Consider the following 20,149-nt stretch of genomic DNA (forward strand, 5'->3'; position numbering starts at 1 on the left):
CATCCGGCAGGGGCTTACGGACCCCGGCAAGGCTAGGAGTCGCCGTGAATTTGCCAAATCCGTTAGCGAAGGGAACCTCCTGGGTTTCCCAGCAGCCAAGTCCCGACAGAAGGCAACCGTCCAACCGAGAGAGGGAAACACAGTCACCGCCAAGGCTAAAGTTCCCAGGGCCAGAGCCTGCGGGCAAAAGGGGCTCCTTCAGCAACCTTCAAGCTGGGGAGTGGGTTACCGGTGGGAACCCATTGGAACGTACACACTACACAGGTGCAGGGAAAGGCAGTCACCATCAACCTGCCGGGAGGAGAAACACCGCAGCCGTCTGTGGGACCCGTCCATCCAGCCGTTTGTTTCACCGGAGACTGTGTATTCGTTACTGGCTGAGTGAGTACCACCGTGCCGTGCGGCATAGCGCTGTCCCCGCGACCCTTCACCTCACCAGGCCCCGTAACCCGCCTGCCATACATCCCTACCCCCATCACCGGGCCCCGGGACAACCAACCCCCTACCCACGGAGGGGAGAACTAACATCCAGGCTGCTCCCTGTCATCGCTTCCGGGATCCCTGTCCAGAGCAGCGGTGGTGTCACCAATCTCACCACAACCGTGGGTGGCGTCACGGACAATACCAAATCCCCACAATCAAATCCCCCTTTTCACTCACGGGCGAGGAACGCCGCTCGAGTCCCCGGGATCCGGCCACCACCGAGCAGCGGCAGCAGCAGCAGCCGGACCCGAGCAGTGGGAGAGCGCAGCGTCCCCTCCTCCGCCCGCGACAACTTGGCGTCACGAACAGGATCTTACCGCTCTGCCGTCTGGTAGAGGTGCGCCTTGTTACCGCCGGAGGTGTCCGGCCGGAAAATTTGAGAAGCCGCCATCTCCAAGCGAGCGTCTCCTTGAGCAGTGGAGGCGCGAAGGCCTAAACCCCGCCCCTGTAGAGGAGGAGCCGGAAAGAGATTAAGGGGGACGGAAACAAGATGTCTGCGCCCGATGAAGCCGCTGGAGGAGCGGCGGTCGCAGCCACGGGGGCGCCCGTAGATGGGAATGGGCCCGCCCAGGTCCCGGCCGCGCTGGCGGGGGGCGCCGTGGCCCCAGCTCTCGCTCAGGTGATGCCGTTCTCCTTGCCCTATGTGCCTGGAGCTGCCTGGCTGCCGCAGTACGATGGGAAACCTGATGCCTTGCAGGTTTTCTGGAAGAAGCTTAGTCCGCTACTGGAACTGTACCCCCTGACTGATAAGCAATGTGCAGCGCTAGTGCTAGGGCAGCTAACCGGCGTGGCTGAGCAGGAGGCGGAGACCTGGGCTGAGGGGGACCGGTCCTCTGTAGCCACCATCTTTGAGAAGCTGCAGACTGCCTTTGAGACCCGTACCGAGGCAGAGTTGCGGATGCAGTTCTATCAATGCCGGCAACGGCCCGCAGATAGCATTCGGGACTATGCCTTGCGCCTGTAAACCGCACTCCGCACATTGAAGCGGGTGGACACCATCAACAGTGGGGACAGCAACAAAATGTTAAGTGAGCAGTTTGTGCAGGGGATGAGGTCCTCAGAGGACCGCAAACAACTTCGGCTGTGGTCCCTAGAACACCCTGATGTGGACTTTGCCGTGTTAGAGGAACGGGCCATCAAAGCTCTGCAACCCCCCGCATCTGAATCCCCTGAGCTAGCCCCATGGCCGGTTGAGACTGCTCCCGTCGTGGTGGCCCCTACCCCACCAGCACCTCCAGCACCTGCAGCCCCAAGCAGAACGATGAAAGAACTCGCTGCTCAGGTTCGCTGCAAGGATGGGAACCTCGCTAAGATCCTCGCCACACTCCAGCCTCCGACCAAATCCCAGGCCCCAGTGAAGATGCAGCTCGCCGACAGCCCTGAGGACGCCCCCTGGATGCAGCGGAGAAGGGCCAATGACTCACGGTATGGACCCCCAATCTCTTACAGGTGCAGCAAACCCGGCCACTACTCCCGACGGTGTCAGGTAAACGAGCAACCCCTGGGGCCACGGGCCAATCCTCAGGAGTAGAACCCCATGGCCCCCCAGACTGGCGGGACCGGTACATCGGAGCCCGGCCCATCATCCCCGTGGCCGTGGACGGCATACTGGTGATGGCTCTCCTGGACACTGGATCACAGGTAACCACTATACCATACACACGGTATCAACGGTATTGGGGAAAAGACGAACTGGCTCCCCCAGATGCCAGCATGACACTGATTGCTGCTAATGGACTCCCATTGACCCAAGTGGGGTACAAACAAGTGGCCATGACTGTGGGACGAGCTGAACTGCAACACCAGGGTATGATTGTGATAATGAATGAACCCAGTGATCATAACCTGAAGGTAGTGCTAGGGACTAACGTGATGGAGCACTGTATGAGTGACGTGCTGACCCTACTGCAGCAGCTGGCCGCCACGGCGGCGGGGAGCCGACAGAGGGCGGTGCAGCGTGAGATCCGAGCCCTGATGTACCGCCAACATGTGAACTCGACAGGAGGAGAGATTGGTGGGGTGAGAGTGATGGATGTTGTCCCTTTGATTGTACCTCCTAGGAGCGAGATGATGATTTGGTGTAGGGCAGCGGTAGGGCCCCAGGGGCGTGACTACCCCGCCATGATAGAGCCCATGCCCTCTGAACACTGGCCCACAGTAATGGCCGCCCGAGGGGTGGTAGACGTAAAGAAGGGGAGAGTGCCCATGAGGGTGCTGAACTGCGGGGAGGAAGAAGTCAGGCTTCCCCGGTACGCTACCCTTGCCAAGTTGCTCACTCTGGATTGCCACACCATCCGCGAGGCCATACCCCCCACCTCACCACCTACTGCCAGCACTCACCCATCCCAAGGGGAGTTAGACTAGTGGTGCCGACAGCTACACGTAGGCACTGACGATACCCCTACACATCATAAAAAAGGGGTATACCGGGTGGTACGGAAGTATGAGCGAGTTTTTAGCAAACATCCCCTAGACTTTGGGCACATTAAAGGGGTCCAACACCATATCCCCACCGGTGAGCACCCCCCTATCAAAGAAAGGTACAGGCCTATTCCCCCTGCACACTACCAATGTGCCAAGGACATGTTGAGGAACATGAAGGAGGCAGGGGTTATTAGGGACAGCTGTAGTCCCTGGGCCACCCCGTTGGTACTGGTTAAGAAGAAAGACGGCACCATGCGGATGTGTGTGGATTACCGAAAAATTAACCAGATAACGCATAAGGACGCCTACCCTCTGCCCCGCATTGAGGAATCCCTGGCTGCGCTGAGAACCACTAACTACTTTTCCACCCTTGATCTCACCAGTGGGTACTGGCAGGTGGCTGTGGCGCCAGAAGACCGAGAGAAGACTGCATTTGCCACCCCTATGGGACTCTGCGAGTTTAATAGCATGCCTTTCGGGCTGTGCAATGCCCCTGTAACCTTCCAACGGCTGATGGAATGCTGTCTGGGGCATCTACATTTTGAGACCATCTTGCTGTACCTGGATGATGTGATTGTGTACTCCCAGATGTATGAAGCCCACCTGGAGCACCTAGCCGAGGTGTTCGCGTCCCTTGCTAAATATGGGATGAAGTTGAAGCCATCAAAGTGTCATCTGCTGAAACCCAGAGTGCAGTACCTAGGGCATGTGGTTGGTGCAGAAGGTGTCGCCCCTGACCCCGAGAAAATCACCGCCATCCAGGACTGGCCGAGGCCGACCACGGTGAGGGAGGTGAGGCAGTTCTTGGGCCTGGTGGGGTATTACCGCCGCTTCATCAAGGGGTACATGAAGATGGCTGTCCCGATGCAAGATCTCCTCGTGGGACAGACCAAAGGTGGTAGACCCCTAGGAGCCCCACTGGTGTGGGAAGAAAGGCATGAGGAATCCTTCCGCCAGCTGAGAGCGGCCCTGACCGGAGAAGAAATCCTAGCGTACCCTGATTACAGCCACCCCTTCATCCTCTACACCGATGCCAGCAATGTAGGCTTGGGGGCAGTCCTATCCCAGGTCCAAGACGGAAAGGAAAAAGTGATTGTTTATGCTAGCCGAAAGCTCCGACCGACTGAGAGGAACCCTGAGAACTACAGCTCTTTCAAGCTTGAGCTCCTGGCCCTGGTGTGGGCTATCACCGAGCGGTTACACCATTACCTGGCAGCAGCTACGTTCACCGCTTTCACGCATAATAACCTACTGACCAACCTGGACACAGCGAAGCTGGGCGCGTTGGAACAGCGGTGGGTGGGCAGGCTAGCCAACTACGATTTCACCATCAAGTACAGGGCCGGCCGTGCCAACGTTAATGCCGATGCACTCTCTCGGTGTTACGGTTGCTGCGAGCACTGGAGACTATGTCCAGATTTCTTGCTACTGCACATGTGCGAGCGCTGGAGACTAAGTCCAGATTTCTTGCTACTGCACATGTGCGAGCGCTGGAGACTAAGTCCAGATTTCTTGCCACTGCACATGTGCGAGCACCGGAGACTAAGTCCTATCTTGGAGCCATTGCACATGTGCGGGTGACATCATCGCTGACACGAGGTCACATGTCTCTGACACCTTCTATGCCGATTGGTCGCTGGTCATGTGCTTGTGACGCCTTGCTCGGTGATAGGCCAGCATGACGTCACTCCTGTCGTTCTGGCAGCGGATTGGCTCTGGTGTCCTCCATCTTGGATGAGGCACAGAGTCTATATAAGACCCTGACACACGCCGCATGGCGCTCAGTCCTCTTGGTTCATGCATAAGAGTAGACGCTCTGTGCGCGTTCCTCTAGGCATTCCTCTGTCTATGCTAGGTGAGCGCTACCGGTAGGGTAGCGTTCTTATACCTTACAGCTTCGGCTGCTGTCCGTATCCTTACCTCTTAGGGGAGCGGACATAGGCAGGTGCCTGAGGCACATGGTCTGGCTGGGCCTTGTGGTTCGACTCGTAGGTGGACGTTGCCGCTAGGGTAACGTTCCTTATACTGCGTCTGGCAGTTGTTCGTATCCTCGCACACTAGGGGAGCGAACAGAGGTAGGAGCTTTGTGCGGCTTACGCTGCTGTTCGTCTCTTTTGCACCACTAGAAGAGCGGACCTAGGCAGGTGCCATATCTAGTGGTTCGTGTCCTCGCACACTAGTGGAGCGAACGCAGGTAGGAGCTTTGTGCGGCTTACGCTGCTGTTCGTCTCTTTTGCACCACTAGAAGAGCGGACCTAGGTAGGTGCCATTTCGCACACATTGCCTTTGTCTCTGTGATTATTAACAGAGATCATTCCACACACCCTCCAAGTAAGGGAGGAATTGCTTTACTTACTTATTATATCCTTCTGTGAGTTAACAGAGGTATCGCACTCTGCCATAGTCTGCAGCAGAGTCTTTGCATGGTGGAACCTGACTGTCTGATACTCCTTTAGGTTATTATCAGACAGCCCCCCGTAACACTCGGATGCCCCACCGGTCGGAAGAAGGGCCCGAGGATGACGACCTCGAAGAGATTGAGTTGCCCGCCTTTCATCGGCCGCCAACTGAGAAGGTGCATGTCCATCAACAACGGGTAAACCTAGACCCGCTGCCCAGCCAGGAGTGGCAAGAAGCTCAGGACCAGGCACCCGCTGTCCGCCTAGTCAAGATCCTGGTGGAACAAGGCGCTGCTGGGATAGACCCTGCCACCCCAGCCGAAGCCCAACGCCTGTGGCGAGAACGGACCCGGCTGTATCTACACCAGGGGAAGTTGTACCGTGAGCTGATTAACCCAAAGACCCATGAGAAGATTCGCCAGTTGGTGATTTCCCAAGCTAATGTGCCCACCATCCTGCAAGCATACCATGATGGTGCTGGACACTTCGGATGGAAGAAACTAGAGATTCTGTTGAGGGAGCGGTTCTATTGGAGTGGAATGCGGGAATCTGTAGAGGCCTGGTGCCGAGAATGTGGCCCTTGCACGCTGAGAAGGAAAGACGAGGCCAGCCAGAAGGCGCCCCTACACCCGATTGTTACACATCAACTGCTGGAGCTGGTTGCCCTGGACCATGTAAAGCTCACCCCCAGCCGAAGTGGGTACACCTACGCTCTAACCATTGTGGACCACTATTCGAGGTTCATGGTGGTTGTCCCAGTCAAGGACCTAACCGGCCGTACCGCCGCTAGAGTGTTCCAGGCTTATTTCTGCCGACCACATGGATACCCTGAGAAGGTGCTTACTGACCAAGGCCCGGCATTGAAGCGGAGGTATTCCAAGAATTTTGTCAGTTGTACGGCTGCAAGAAAATCCAGACCACGCCCTACAATGCCCAAACCAACGGCATGTGTGAAAAGATGAACCACCTGGTCCTGGGCCTCCTTAAGACGTTGCCGCTAGAAGAGCGGAACCTGTGGCCGGAAAAGCTACCTGACCTGGTTGATATGTACAACAATATCCCTTCCAGCTCAACGAAATGCACCCCAGCATACCTGATGAGGGCTCGCCCCGGCCGGCTACCGGTGGATCTGGACATGGGGTTGGAAGCCCCGGAAGCACTCCCTTCAACAGCTGAATGGGACACTCAGCGGAGGGTGCAGTACCGACAAATCCAGGAGTACGTTGAAAAGAACTTGAGTCGGAGTCGGGAACAGCAGGAGCAGCACTTCAATCAGAAGGCGTCTGCTGGTCCTTTCCAGCCTGGAGATGTAGTGCTGAAGCGAAAAAGGAGGACCCACAAGCTGGATGATCAGTGGGAGCAAACCCCATATGTCATACAGCCCACAGGATGGGAGAATGGGAAGGCTTACCAGATCAGTCGTGACCAGGGGGGAACTCTGGCCACGGTTTCCCGGGACCATCTAAAGAGGTGGCCACCAGCATTGAGGGTGGCAGCCGAAGCTCCGGTTCCCAGACCGGCGGAGAAGGCAGAAGAGGTAATCCACACCATAATGGGTGATTTCCCAGCAGACTGGCCTACACAGAACGGCGCGGTGATTCCTCTAGTGATACTGTTCCCACAACCTGTGGATGAGGAAGTAATGGAAGTAGTCAATCATGAGCCAGTGCCCAGGGATGAACCTGTACCCAGCTTCCCTATGCCTCCGCCTGCCCCACACGATAGCAGGGAGGAGGAACTGATGGTTCCCTCTGCCACACTGCCTGTCACCACTGACACCAGGCCCCGGAGGTCCACTCGTCCCAACCTAGGTAGACCCCCACTTAGGTACAGGGAAACTACTCTTTAGGGGGGGGGGGAAATTGTGTGTGTTGAAAGAACCGTTTAAAAGTTGTAAATGAATGATAAGAATGATTACCGAAGATTCATCTGATTTGCAGCGGTCGTTGCCGGCAACTGGTCCCCGTTGGGACCCCTCACAAACCACTGCGTAGGAACTACTACGGACAAGCCCGAGAAATGGAAGGGTAACCACGAACTTGTGGTCTGTAAATAAAAATGTTGGCTTTACCGTAACCGCCTCCGGAGAGGCTGATTTGGAGGATGGGCCTGGAGGGAAGTGATGGCCCAGGCCCGCCACTACCGCAATTGGTGGCGATCCTCTGGGGGTTTCAGGGGTTCCCCATGGACGTGGGTCCCCTGAAAAGGACAAAACCCGCTCGGGTAGCTTGTGCTGGACTGGGGTCAAGGGGTGCTGCCTGTTTGCTTAGGGGCAGCATCAGGGCCAGGTCACTTGGGTGGGAGAGAGCAGAAGCCGTTACCGTTTAGCAACGTTTAAGTACCATGCCTCCCGATGTGTGAAGATGTTATTATAATTGTGATCTCTGTTTACCGTTTATCTTTTTCAGTTTGTGAAAATAAAACCGGTGATGGACGGGCAGCCTGCGGACGGTCTGCATTTTACTAAGGGGGAATGTGGCGCCAAGTCATAACAGAACAACACCAACACACCCCACACTCCCGGTCAGGCACACCGAAGTCAGACAAAAACCCTTGTTGCCTCCCTCCAGGGGCTGATGTTCACACCAGTGGGTGGGGCAGGCGGTTGGTCCCGCCCACCGAGGAGTACACAGTCCTGGAGGCGGGAAAAGAGAACAGAGAGTAAACAGATAGAGTTTGGAAGTGGAAGTGAGAGGAGGGAAGTGGCAGTTGAGTAGCCTAAAGTTGGTCCGGGTGTGTGGCCCAGACAGATCAGCAAGGTTGGCAGACGGTGGTGACCGTCTGCAGGAGAGGCCTATTGGAGCTATCCGTAAGGACCGTGGATGGGCGGTGGCCCGGCGGTACCGGACCGGTACGCAAAGAGAAGCCAGCACCATCCGGCAGGGGCTTACGGACCCCGGCAAGGCTAGGAGTCGCCGTGAATTTGCCAAATTCAAGGGGCTCCTTCAGCAACCTTCAAGCTGGGGAGTGGGTTACCGGTGGGAGCCCATTGGAATCGTACACACTACACAGGTGCAGGGAAAGGCAGTCACCATCAACCTGCCGGGAGGAGAAACACCGCAGCCGTCTGTGGGACCCGTCCATCCAGCCGTTTGTTTGACCGGAGACTGTGTATTCGTTACTGGCTGAGTGAGTACCACCGTGCCGTGCGGCACAGCGCTGCCCCCGCGACCCTGCACCTCACCAGGCCCCGTAACCCGCCTGCCATACATCCCTACCCCCATCACCGGGCCCCGGGACAACCAACCCCCTACCCATGGAGGGGAGAACTAACATCCAGGCTGCTCCCTGTCATCGCTCCCGGGATCCCCGTCCAGAGCAGCGGTGGTGTCACCAATCTCACCACAACCGTGGGTGGCGTCACGGACAATACCAAATCCCCACAATCAAACCCCCCTTTTCACTCACGGGCGAGGAACGCCACTCGAGTCCCCGAGATCCGGCCCACCGCTCGAGCCACCACCGAGCAGCGGCAGCAGCAGCAGCAGCCGGACCCGAGCAGTGGGAGAGCGCAGCGTCCCCTCCTCCGCCCGCGACATATACACAGGCGGCTCCTGCACATCTATATTGTGCACCATAACTGGGATGTACAATTAATAGTAGTTTGCAGTAATGGGGTCTTTGGTGAAAACAAGTTAACACCGATCCACAGGGTAGGTTGGTGATAACTTGTTGATCAGTAGAACCTGACCAGTGGAAACTGCACCGATCGGAAGATTGGGGAACTTTTTGCAGTGGCAGGTGGGATGTGTGACCGCAGCTCCATTCATCCTCTGTGGGGTGGGATGTGTGACCGCAGCTCCATTCATCCTCTGTGGGGTGGGATGTGTGACCGCAGCTCCATTCATCCTCTGTGGGGTGGGATGTGTGACCGCTGCTCCATTCATCCTCTGTGGGGTGGGGTCTGTGACCGCAGCTCCATTCATCCTCTGTGGGGTAGGATGTGTGACCGCAGCTCCATTCATCCTCTGTGGAGCAATCGGATAATAACAAGCACAGCGCTCGCAGACACTGAGGGAATGAATGGATCAGGGGTCGAGTTGGACACGAGCTCCATTGTAATGGGGGATAAAAGTTGCACGATCGGTGCAGGTCCCAGCAATCAGACCCCACTGACGAATAAGTTTTCACTTGTCCTTATGCCACGTTCACACGTTCAGTATTTGGTCATTGTCTTAAGGCCCAGTCACACTAAACAACTTACCAGCGATCCCAACAACGATACAACCTGATAGGGATCGCTGGTAAGTTGCTAGGTGGTCGCTGGTGAGATGTCACACTAAGCGACGCTCCAGCGATCCCACCAGCAACCTGACCTGGCAGGGATCGCTGGAACGTCGCTACACGTGGAAGCATGCTGCGCTTGGTAACTAAGGTAAATATCGGGTAACCAACCCGATATTTACCTTGGTTACCGGTGCACACCACTTAGAGCTGGCTCCCTGCACACCTAGCCACAGTACACATTGGGTTAATTACCCGATTTGTACTCTGCTACGTGTGCAGGCAGCAAGGAGCTGGCTTCTGCGGACGCTGGTAACCACGGTAAACATCGGGTAACCAAGAAGCCCTTCCCTTGGTTACCCGATATTTTCCTTCGTTACCAGCGTCCGCCGCTCTCACACTCCCTGTTCCCTGCACTCCTAGCCAAAGTACACATTGAGCTAATTACCCAATGTGTACTCCAGCTACGTGTGCAGGGAGCAGGGAGCTGGCACTGACAGCTGAGAGCGGCGGACGCTGGTAACGAAGGTAAATATCGGGTAACCAAGGTAAGGGCTTTTTGGTTACCCGATATTTACATTGGTTACAAGCGTCCGCAGAAGCCGGCTCCCTGCTCACTGCACATTTAGTTGTTGCTCTGTCACTGTCACACACAGCGATGTGTGTCCAGGACATTCAGCAACAACCAACGACCTCACAGCAGGGGCCAGGTTGTTGCTGGATGTCACACACAGCAACATCGCTAGCAAGTTGTGCCTCAGCAGCGATGTTGCTAGCGATGTTGCTTTGTGTGACGGTACCTTTACATCAGTATTTGTAGCCAAATCCAGGAATGGGTGATAAATACAGAAGTGGTGCCCGTGTTTCTATTACACTTTTTCTCTGACTTTATCGCTCCTGGTTTTGGCTTCAAATACTGAGGTAAAAAACACACTGAATACTCAGTGTGTGCACGTGGCCTTAGTAAAGGTGATTACTTGTTTTCACTGGAGAACCTCTGTAAGTGCATATTTACTGCAGTGTAATAGTCACAGGGCAGGGAGCGGTTAAATGTTTAAGTATTTAATTTCTACTGGAAATAATCTCCCCCTTATAGAGGGAAAAAGTGACCTCCCTAATCAACACAATCCACTATACCAAAATGAATAATACAATATACAAGGGGGAAATACAGCCACACCATGACCAGACAACATATTACCACCACATAGTGACCGAATACAGCCACATACAAGGGAGAAATACCACCACACTGTGACCAGACCCCATATTACCACCAAACAGTGACCAAATACAGCCACATACAAGGGAGAAATACCACCACACCGTGACCAGACCACAAAGTGACCGAATAATACCACATACAAGGGAGAAATACCGCAACACTATGACCAGATAACATACTACCAACACATAGTGATCAAAAGCAACCACATACCAGAGAGTAATACCACCACATCATAATTAGGCCACACAGTAACCGAATATTACCACATACAAGGGAGAAATACCGCAACACTATAACCACACCACATAATGACCGACTATAACTACATACAAGAACGTAATACTGCCACACCATAATCAGACCACATAGTGACCGAATACAACCACATACAAGGGAGAAATACTGTGACACTATTACCACACCACATAATGACCAAATAATACCACACACGAGACAAATATCAGTACAACATGACCAGACGACATATTACTACCACACAAGGACATATAATACTATAATAATGATCATGAATAAAAACTACAATGCTAATTACACTAATATTATCATCAGTGCCATAATGCACATGAGCTCTGTATATAGTGTATAAGTAATACAGTGCTCACCAGTGACATTATACACAGGAGCTCTGTATATAGTGTACAGTATAGTGTGTGTGTTCATGTAACACACTGACTTACCAGTGACGTCTCTAGCTGACTTTATTCATCTTCGCTTTTTCTCTTCATCCGGTGCTGACCGCCATCACTTCTTCCTGCCATGACGTGACTCTACAGAAAATAAGTCACCTATAGCTGATCACTCCCAGAGCACATTCCTCACTATTTCCCCAATTTCTACATCACGTCAGACTCTTGTTCCCCCATTGGAGACAGTATCCTCAAAATTACCGTAACTTATATTTCATCAGTAATAATGTCCCCTAATTTGCCTCTACAGTAATTATGCCCCAAGTGCCCCCATAAACTAATAATGTATGTCCCTCATTCTGGCCCCATATAGTAATTATGTCCCTCATCCTGGCCCCATTTATTTAAGAATTTCTGGGAAAATAAGTGGAATCAGAAGGGGCTGTTAATTGCTTCCTGCACAAAATATCCCCACACACTGCTCCTCTCCAAAATAGCCCCACAAAGTGCCCCTTTCCAAAATGTCCCCCAAACTACATCCCTGTATAAATCCCCCCCTCCTCATTATACTATGCTGCCTTCCACAATCTTTGATGCCTCATAATGTCCCTTATTGCCCTATAATGTCCCAATTTCTTTCATAACGTCCCCCACTAACCTATAATGCCCCAATTTGCTTCATAATGGCTCCACTGCCCTATAATGTCCTCCACTGCCTTATAATGTCCCCCACTGCCTTATAATGTCCCCCACTGCCCTATAATGTCCCCCACTGCCTTATAATATCCCCCACTGCCCTATAATGTCCCCCACTGCCCTATTATGTCCCCCACAGCCCTATTGTGTCCCCCACTGCCTTATAGTGTCCCTCACTGCTCTATAGAGTCCCCAATTGCCCTATAGTGTCCCCCACTGCCCTATTATGTTCCCCACTGCCTTATAGTGTCCCCCACTGCCTTATAGTTTCCCCCACTGCCCTATAATGTCCCCACTGCCCTATTATCTTCCCCACTGCCCTATTATGTTCCCCACTGCATTATAATGTCCCCTCTGCACTATAATGTCCCCCTGCCCTATTATGTCCCCCACTGACCCATAATATGCTCCAAAAAGTCCCCCACCGCTTGTTAATGCGCCTTGTAAAATAACACTGCTCCTCCCCCACCTGCAGCCCTTCATATAAAAGTACATCTTCGTCTCCTCTGGAGCGCTTACCTGTGCCTGCGCATCCTCCTCTTCATCCTTGCAGCTGCGGCCCGGTGATGATGATGCCGGTGCAGGACTGAGGCGCGCTCCTTTGCATCCCCGGTGAAGACGGTACTTCACGGTGCGGGGCTGAGCAGCGCTGCTCTGCCTCCTGTGATCGGCCGCACTGTACAAATGTATGCGCGCCTGAAAGACACGCATACATCTGAATACCGGCGCGGTCGGTGCAGGCAGGGCTGGCTCCAGGTTTTTGTGGGCCCTGGGCGAAAGAGTCTCAGTGGGCCCCATCCACACATAGACATGCACAGATACATAAACATACAGGCATACGTACACATACTTATTTATAGAGAAATTCACAAAAACACATAAATAGACATAAATCTATACACAGTCATATACACTGACATACATAGATATACATCATACATGCACATACACATTATTTTTATATATTTATCCTGTATATATATTTCTAATATTGGGAAGCCGGCAACAGCCTCATTCACCTCCCCGCTTGTCTAACAGACACGGGCGCACATAGAGCACACTAACACTGCTGTATATACATCACAAGAGAGGCTGGGGACATACACATTACTGGGGGAATCCATATTACTGAGGAAAGGTGTATACAGCAATGGGGGGCATACAGCTCTAGAGGAGGGCAGTGACTCTGAGGTGGGGGGGACATACAGCTCTGAGGGGGTATACAGCACCTGGGTGGAGGGAACATACAGCTCTGAGGGGATATACAGCACCTGGGTGGAGGGGACATACAACTCTGGGGGTATAGTAGTATGCAGCCCCCATATTGTGTTATGAAGCCCCCATTGTCCTCCATATAGTATTATGCAGCCCCCATATACACTATGCAGCCCCCATATAACATTAAGCAGCCCCCGTATAGCACAATGCAGACCCATATATCATTAGGCACCTTCATGTAGTATACAGCCCCTATATACTACAGTGCAGAGCCAGATAGCATTAGGCACCCTCATGTAGTATATAGCCCCTATATACCACAGTGCAGAGCCAGATAGCATTAAGCACCCTCATGTAGTGCAGAGCCCCTATATAGCACTGTGCAGAGCCAATAGCATTAGGTATCCTCATGTAGTACACAGCCATATATAATACAGTGCAGACCCAGACAGCACAGTGCAGAGCCAGTAGCATTAGGCACCTCATGTAGTATACAGCTTGTACAGTTAGGTCCAGAAATATTTGGACAGTGACACAATTTTCGTGAGTTGGGCTCTGCATGCCACCACATTGGATTTGAAATGAAATCTCTACAACAGAATTCAAGTGCAGATTGTAACGTTTAATTTGAAGGTTTGAACAAAAATATCTGATAGAAATTGTAGGAATTGTACACATTTCTTTACAAACACTCCACATTTTAGGAGGTCAAAAGTAATTGGACAAATAAACCAAACCCAAACAAAATATTTTTATTTTCAATATTTTGTTGCGAATCCTTTGGAGGCAATCACTGCCTTAAGTCTGGAACCCATGGACATCACCAAACGCTGGGTTTCCTCCTTCTTAATGCTTTGCCAGGCCTTCACAGCCGCAGCCTTCAGGTCTTGCTTGTTTTTGGGTCTTTCCGTCTTAAGTCTGGATTTGAGCAAGTGAAATGCATGCTCAATTGGGTTAAGATCTGGTGATTGACTTGGCCATTGCAGAATGTTCCACTTTTTTGCACTCATGAACTCCTGGGTAGCTTTGGCTGTATGCTTGGGGTCATTGTCCATCTGTACTATGAAGCGCCGTCCGATCATCTTTGCGGCATTTGGCTGAATCTGGGCTGAAAGTATCTCCCGGTACACTTCAGAATTCATCCGGCTACTCTTGTCTGCTGTTATGTCATCAATAAACACAAGTGACCCAGTGCCATTGAAAGCCATGCATGCCCATGCCATCACGTTGCCTCCACCATGTTTTACAGAGGATGTGGTGTGCCTTGGATCATGTGCCGTTCCCTTTCTTCTCCAAACTTTTTTCTTCCCATCATTCTGGTACAGGTTGATCTTTGTCTCATCTGTCCATAGAATACTTTTCCAGAACTGAGCTGGCTTCATGAGGTGTTTTTCAGCAAATTTAACTCTGGCCTGTCTATTTTTGGAATTGATGAATGGTTTGCATCTAGATGTGAACCCTTTGTATTTACTTTCATGGAGTCTTCTCTTTACTGTTGACTTAGAGACAGATACACCTACTTCACTGAGAGTGTTCTGGACTTCAGTTGATGTTGTGAACGGGTTCTTCTTCACCAAAGAAAGTATGCGGCGATCATCCACCACTGTTGTCATCCGTGGACGCCCAGGCCTTTTTGAGTTCCCAAGCTCACCAGTCAATTCCTTTTTTCTCAGAATGTACCCGACTGTTGATTTTGCTACTCCAAGCATGTCTGCTATCTCTCTGATGGATTTTTTCTTTTTTTTTCAGCCTCAGGATATTCTGCTTCACCTCAATTGAGAGTTCCTTAGACCGCATGTTGTCTGGTCACAGCAACAGCTTCCAAAAGCAAAACCACACACCTGTAATCAACCCCAGACCTTTTAACTACTTCATTGATTACAGGTTAACGAGGGAGACGCCTTCAGAGTTAATTGCAGCCCTTAGAGTCCCTTGTCCAATTACTTTTGGTCCCTTGAAAAAGAGGAGGCTATGCATTACAGAGCTATGATTCCTAAACCCTTTCTCCGATTTGGATGTGAAAACTCTCATATTGCAGCTGGGAGTGTGCACTTTCAGCCCATATTATATATATAATTGTATTTCTGAACATGTTTTTGTAAACAGCTAAAATAACAAAACTTGTGTCACTGTCCAAATATTTCTGGCCCTGACTGTATATAGCACAGCCTGTATATAGCACAGTGCAGAGCCAGATAGCTATAGGCACCCTCATGTAGCATACAGCTTGTATATAGCACAGCCTGTATATATCACAGTGCAGAGCCAGATAGCAGTAGGCACCCTCATGTAGTATACAACTTGTATATATCACAGTCTGTATATAGCGCAGTGCAGAGCCAGATAGCAGTAGGCACCCTCATGTAGCATACAGCTTGTATATAGCACAGCCTGTATATAGCACAGTGCAGAGCCAGATAGCAATAGGCACCCTCATGTAGCATACAGCTTGTATATAGGCTATATACAAGCTGTATGCTACATGAGGCTACCTATGACTCACATAGTCTCCACTGACTGATGGCTACATAAGGAGTCACTGTTAGCCATCCCCTTTTGACATGGGTCAAGCTTGTCTCTCTTAAATCCTACATCACCATGTCTATAAGGGTATGTGAGCCTCAGCATCTGTATATATGTATCTAGTGGACGTACCCACTATAACCACTTCTGGCTCCCCTGTTTTAGTGTCCATATTAGGGTCATATTGTCTCACCTATCTGGGGACATGAGTACCGCTTGTCGGTTACACAAGGAACCCCAGTGGCCACTGTGTCCAGCGTGTGGACCTTATGGCATATTATACGTCATTTAGGTCTATATAAAATTTCGGGACAATCGTTTTTTGAAATAACTAGCATATGTGTTTTATGTTTGACTGACATGGAAATTTGTATTCATGTATACACATTTAAGCAATATCCAACTTTGCTTACATATCCAGATTTACTGCAGACACAGATATATGTGGAACCCTCTGTTTTTTCGCTGTATCTGTGACTATTTGCATATCCATTATTCTCCTTGATTATTGTACTAAAGCATTTTTCCATCTAAATGTTCTACCCACGATAGGGTTAAATTTAGCCCTCTTCCTCCCCTTGTGCCTGACGCATGCGCATAGTTTCGAACAGCCTATTTTATAGAATGTGATTTAATACCTTATTGAGATCATAATATCATTTCCTATAGACCGTTTCGCTACTCTATATCTATCTTATGCGCCGTATTTAATGCTGTGTTTGGGCTGTAAGCACTGGCTGCCTTTTTTTTTTTTTTTTTTTTTTTTTTACACGTCATGTGACTGAGCAAGTTGGAGCTCCATGCTCACTGCCCAGGATCTCCCAGCTGCAACACTGGTGAGTACTGATGATCGGTCCTTAAATAGGACACACAATACCACTGCACACTGCCTTCTTTCCCCTGAGGAAGCCACTGTACACGTGGCGATACGCGTGGGGTTCCACGCCAGGAATTTTGTCGGTACTCTCTCTATCTACTCCCCCTTTATGGCTGCCATTATACTTTGGGGTAGTTGGTACGGTCCCGCTTTTGCACTATCTCTAGCCTAAATCTTTAAAACCCTGCCTCGGCCTCCTTGTATGGCCCTAGTGGCTTCTTGGCCCTATCTTTACAGGCTTGGTTTATATATTTTTTACTTGCTGGGGATATTTGTTTGCATGAGGTATATTCCCTTTACACTCATTGGTCCTATATTGATATTGATTGTGTTGCCCTTCATTGATATACTTGCAAACATGCTAAATATATTGCGCAGGTTTTTTTAAACCTTTATACATATCTGCAGGTTTTTTTGTTTTTTTTTGTTGTTTTTTTTTGTGTACACTATATTAACCATATACTGGTCTATATTGCACATGCTGCATTAATAGGTTTATTATAGGGGTAATAGGCATGGTGTATATCCGCATATACCGGAGATACTGACTGTATGTGGTGCCTGCTGTTGATGCATTTGTATTATATCAAATGTTTTGCAGATTTAGTCTAACCTCCATACGTACCCACAGCGTGCTGCCTTTACCCTGATCAGCTATAAATTTGCCTGTGTATGCATATGGTGTACCACTAGGTCTTCACTATACGACTCATTGACCTCCGTGGTCACTACATATAGGGGTAACTTACTGCAATACGTGTGATCCTTTATATGCAGGTGTTGACATATCTGTTTATATCTATACAGCGACTTTTCAATTTTGCATCCCATTTATTTTGTTCTGTGTAGTATATCATACAGTTTCTGTCTCATTACCATTATAAATAGACCAATTCTGGGACCGGGCCTTTGTGCAATATTCTATAGAGTACCTTCATTGTATCGACATTGTATTCTTTATATGTCACCTTTCCTGGAGTGTATGGTGTCCATGCCTTTGGCTTTTTAAGTGTTTTTAATTGTGTTATTGTGTGCCCATACTCCAAGTGTGGAGACATGTGGTTTCTTGTTTCTGTGTGTATCAATAAAATATTTATCCTTTACATACTGTTGTGGTGATCCCATGTTGGTATACCTTTTCTCCTCCCCTTTCTTAGTACGTGTTTAGTATACCAGGAGATCCCACTAGGTGGTGCCCTTCCCCTTTTCCCCTGTTGTTCTCCTCTCCAGGTTGTCTTGTATACCTTTCTGGAAGGCGGCACACCTTCTGTATAGTGTTCTACACTGCTTATATATTTCTGTATAAAATAGGTTTTTGGTTTAAGTATTTTTGAGTAAATAACGCAGACTTTAACATGAGATATCACATGGATCTGGCAGCAAGGGAGGCAGCCTGGCTTAATCAATCATCTGACGTGTTCGGTGCCTCTGTGAGCTCTGGAGCCACTGGTGGACCAGCTGGCCCCCAGGATGAGAACCAACAGCTCACACAGGACCTAATTAATCTACATAAGAGGGTAGTGAAAGTATGGTGGAACATCAGAACTCTTGAAGAGTACAAAAAACTTAAAATCACACCCAGAGGTCTTAGGGTTCAAATATTCCCGGCCTGGGAGACTGATACCCAGTACAGGATCACTTGGGAGCAGGGTTTACAAACATGTTCTTTTATACTACTGGACATGTTAATTGATCATGACCGCCTACTTCTTTCACAACTAAAAGAGGAAATTAAGAACAAAGAACATATTTTGTACCAACAGGATTCACAAACAGTTGTGATTCCATTCCAAAACAAACTTAAGGGAATCCTTGATATTTTTGAAAGACATTATTAGGGGGAAAAAAAGCAAGTTTCAAAGAGACAAGACTGATTACGCTGAGAATAAGGCATACAGGTGGTCCCACAAGGGCAATAGGCGCAGACCAGCCAATAGGGAACCAGACATTACTCCGGTAGCCTCTGAACCCTCCTCGAGTGATTTTTTTTTTTTTGTCCACCGACACAAGCGATCAGGAAAGCGCACTAGGAGGGGTCGCCGGAAAACGAGGTACCAGGAGAAGAATCGGCGGAGCCCATCCATTGCAGTCGCCTCCTCAAAGAGAAATGAGGAGTCGGAGACGGAATTGGTGAAGGGTAAGGATGATGATCTGCAAATTGTGAACCTGTCTACATATCAGCTATCTGATGCAGAAAACAAGTTATTGGCCAAAGGGCTTTCCTTTGCGCCTATGAACAAAATGGATAAGTTCACCATTACTAAGGATGTGTACCTTTTTTACAGACAGCTTACTTTCAAGTATCTCTACAGTCGCCCTGAACTCATCGACACACTTCCACCTGAGGACCGCCAAGTTTTTAATGACCTTCTGGATTTATTGGAGGAAAACGAGAGAGACACCGGTGAGAAAATACCATTCACGGGACGGCTTTTGTCACAGGCTACACCCTCCCTCAGCCTCTGCCCTGCTGTAGAAATTTTTTTCAATAAAGTCTGTAAGGACATTGAAAAACTTAAACCTGATAACAACAGGGGTAATAACCTTACAGTAGGTGAAAGACAGATCTTGTCTAAACTCAATAATAACCAGGAATTTCTCATTAAGGAGGCTGATAAAGGGGGGAATGTAGTACTGTGGCCAGTAGAGATGTACGTTAGAGAGGCTAGGAGACAACTTTCCAGCAGAGAATGCTATGCAGTATTGCCTTCGGACCCCACTAGCACCTTTAAACGAAATCTGGATGGATTTTTATCTACGGCCCACGAGCATGGCATCATTTCCCTGAAAGAAAAGAATTTTTTAACAACAAAATACCCAGTTATACCAACATTTTACATGCTCCCCAAAATGCATAAGGGCCGCCTGGAACCTCCGGGTAGGCCTATAGTTTCAGGGATTGGTGGCCTGTTCGAAAGGCCATGTATCTATGTGGATTTCTATCTTCAGCCTCTAGCGCAATCCTCACCGTCCTATGTGAGGGATTCCACCCATCTAATTGAGCAGATGACCAATCTTAGAGTCCCGTCCAATACTTTGTTGGTGACACTAGATGTTGAGGCTCTCTATACCTCCATCAATCATGAGGCAGGGCTACGAGCAGTATCACACTACCTGGACCACAGAACTACCGGCAACAGAAGACATGATTCCTTTATCTTGGATCTTCTTCATCTGATACTTGATAGGAATTATTTTGTCTTTGACAGAACATACTATAGGCAGACGTCCGGGACTGCTATGGGGGCATGCTGTGCGCCACCTTATGCTAATATCTTTTTGGGGTGGTGGGAGGAGACACAGGTGTACATTCTAGAGCATTACAAAGCCAATGTGATTCGTTGGTTTCGGTATATAGATGACATTATATTCTTTTGGTCTGGGTCCCTGGAGGACTGTGAGGACTTTATTACTACCCTCAACGACAACA

At 50.0% G+C, this 20,149-nt stretch overlaps 1 protein-coding gene across 1 annotated transcript in view; it reads right to left on the minus strand.

Moving 5' to 3' along the window:
* LOC142251850 (protein Wnt-11-like) overlaps positions 1–19,893 on the minus strand; it is a 98,997-nt gene extending 79,104 nt beyond the window's left edge. The window contains exon 1 of the mRNA XM_075324898.1: positions 19,834–19,893. Coding sequence (XP_075181013.1) covers positions 19,834–19,893 — 60 coding nt within the window. The remainder of the gene's footprint in view (positions 1–19,833) is intronic.
* Positions 19,894–20,149: the final 256 nt, after the last annotated feature.

This window comes from Anomaloglossus baeobatrachus, chromosome 9, assembly GCF_048569485.1.
Source record: "Anomaloglossus baeobatrachus isolate aAnoBae1 chromosome 9, aAnoBae1.hap1, whole genome shotgun sequence".
NCBI classification, from domain to species: Eukaryota; Metazoa; Chordata; class Amphibia; order Anura; family Aromobatidae; genus Anomaloglossus; species Anomaloglossus baeobatrachus.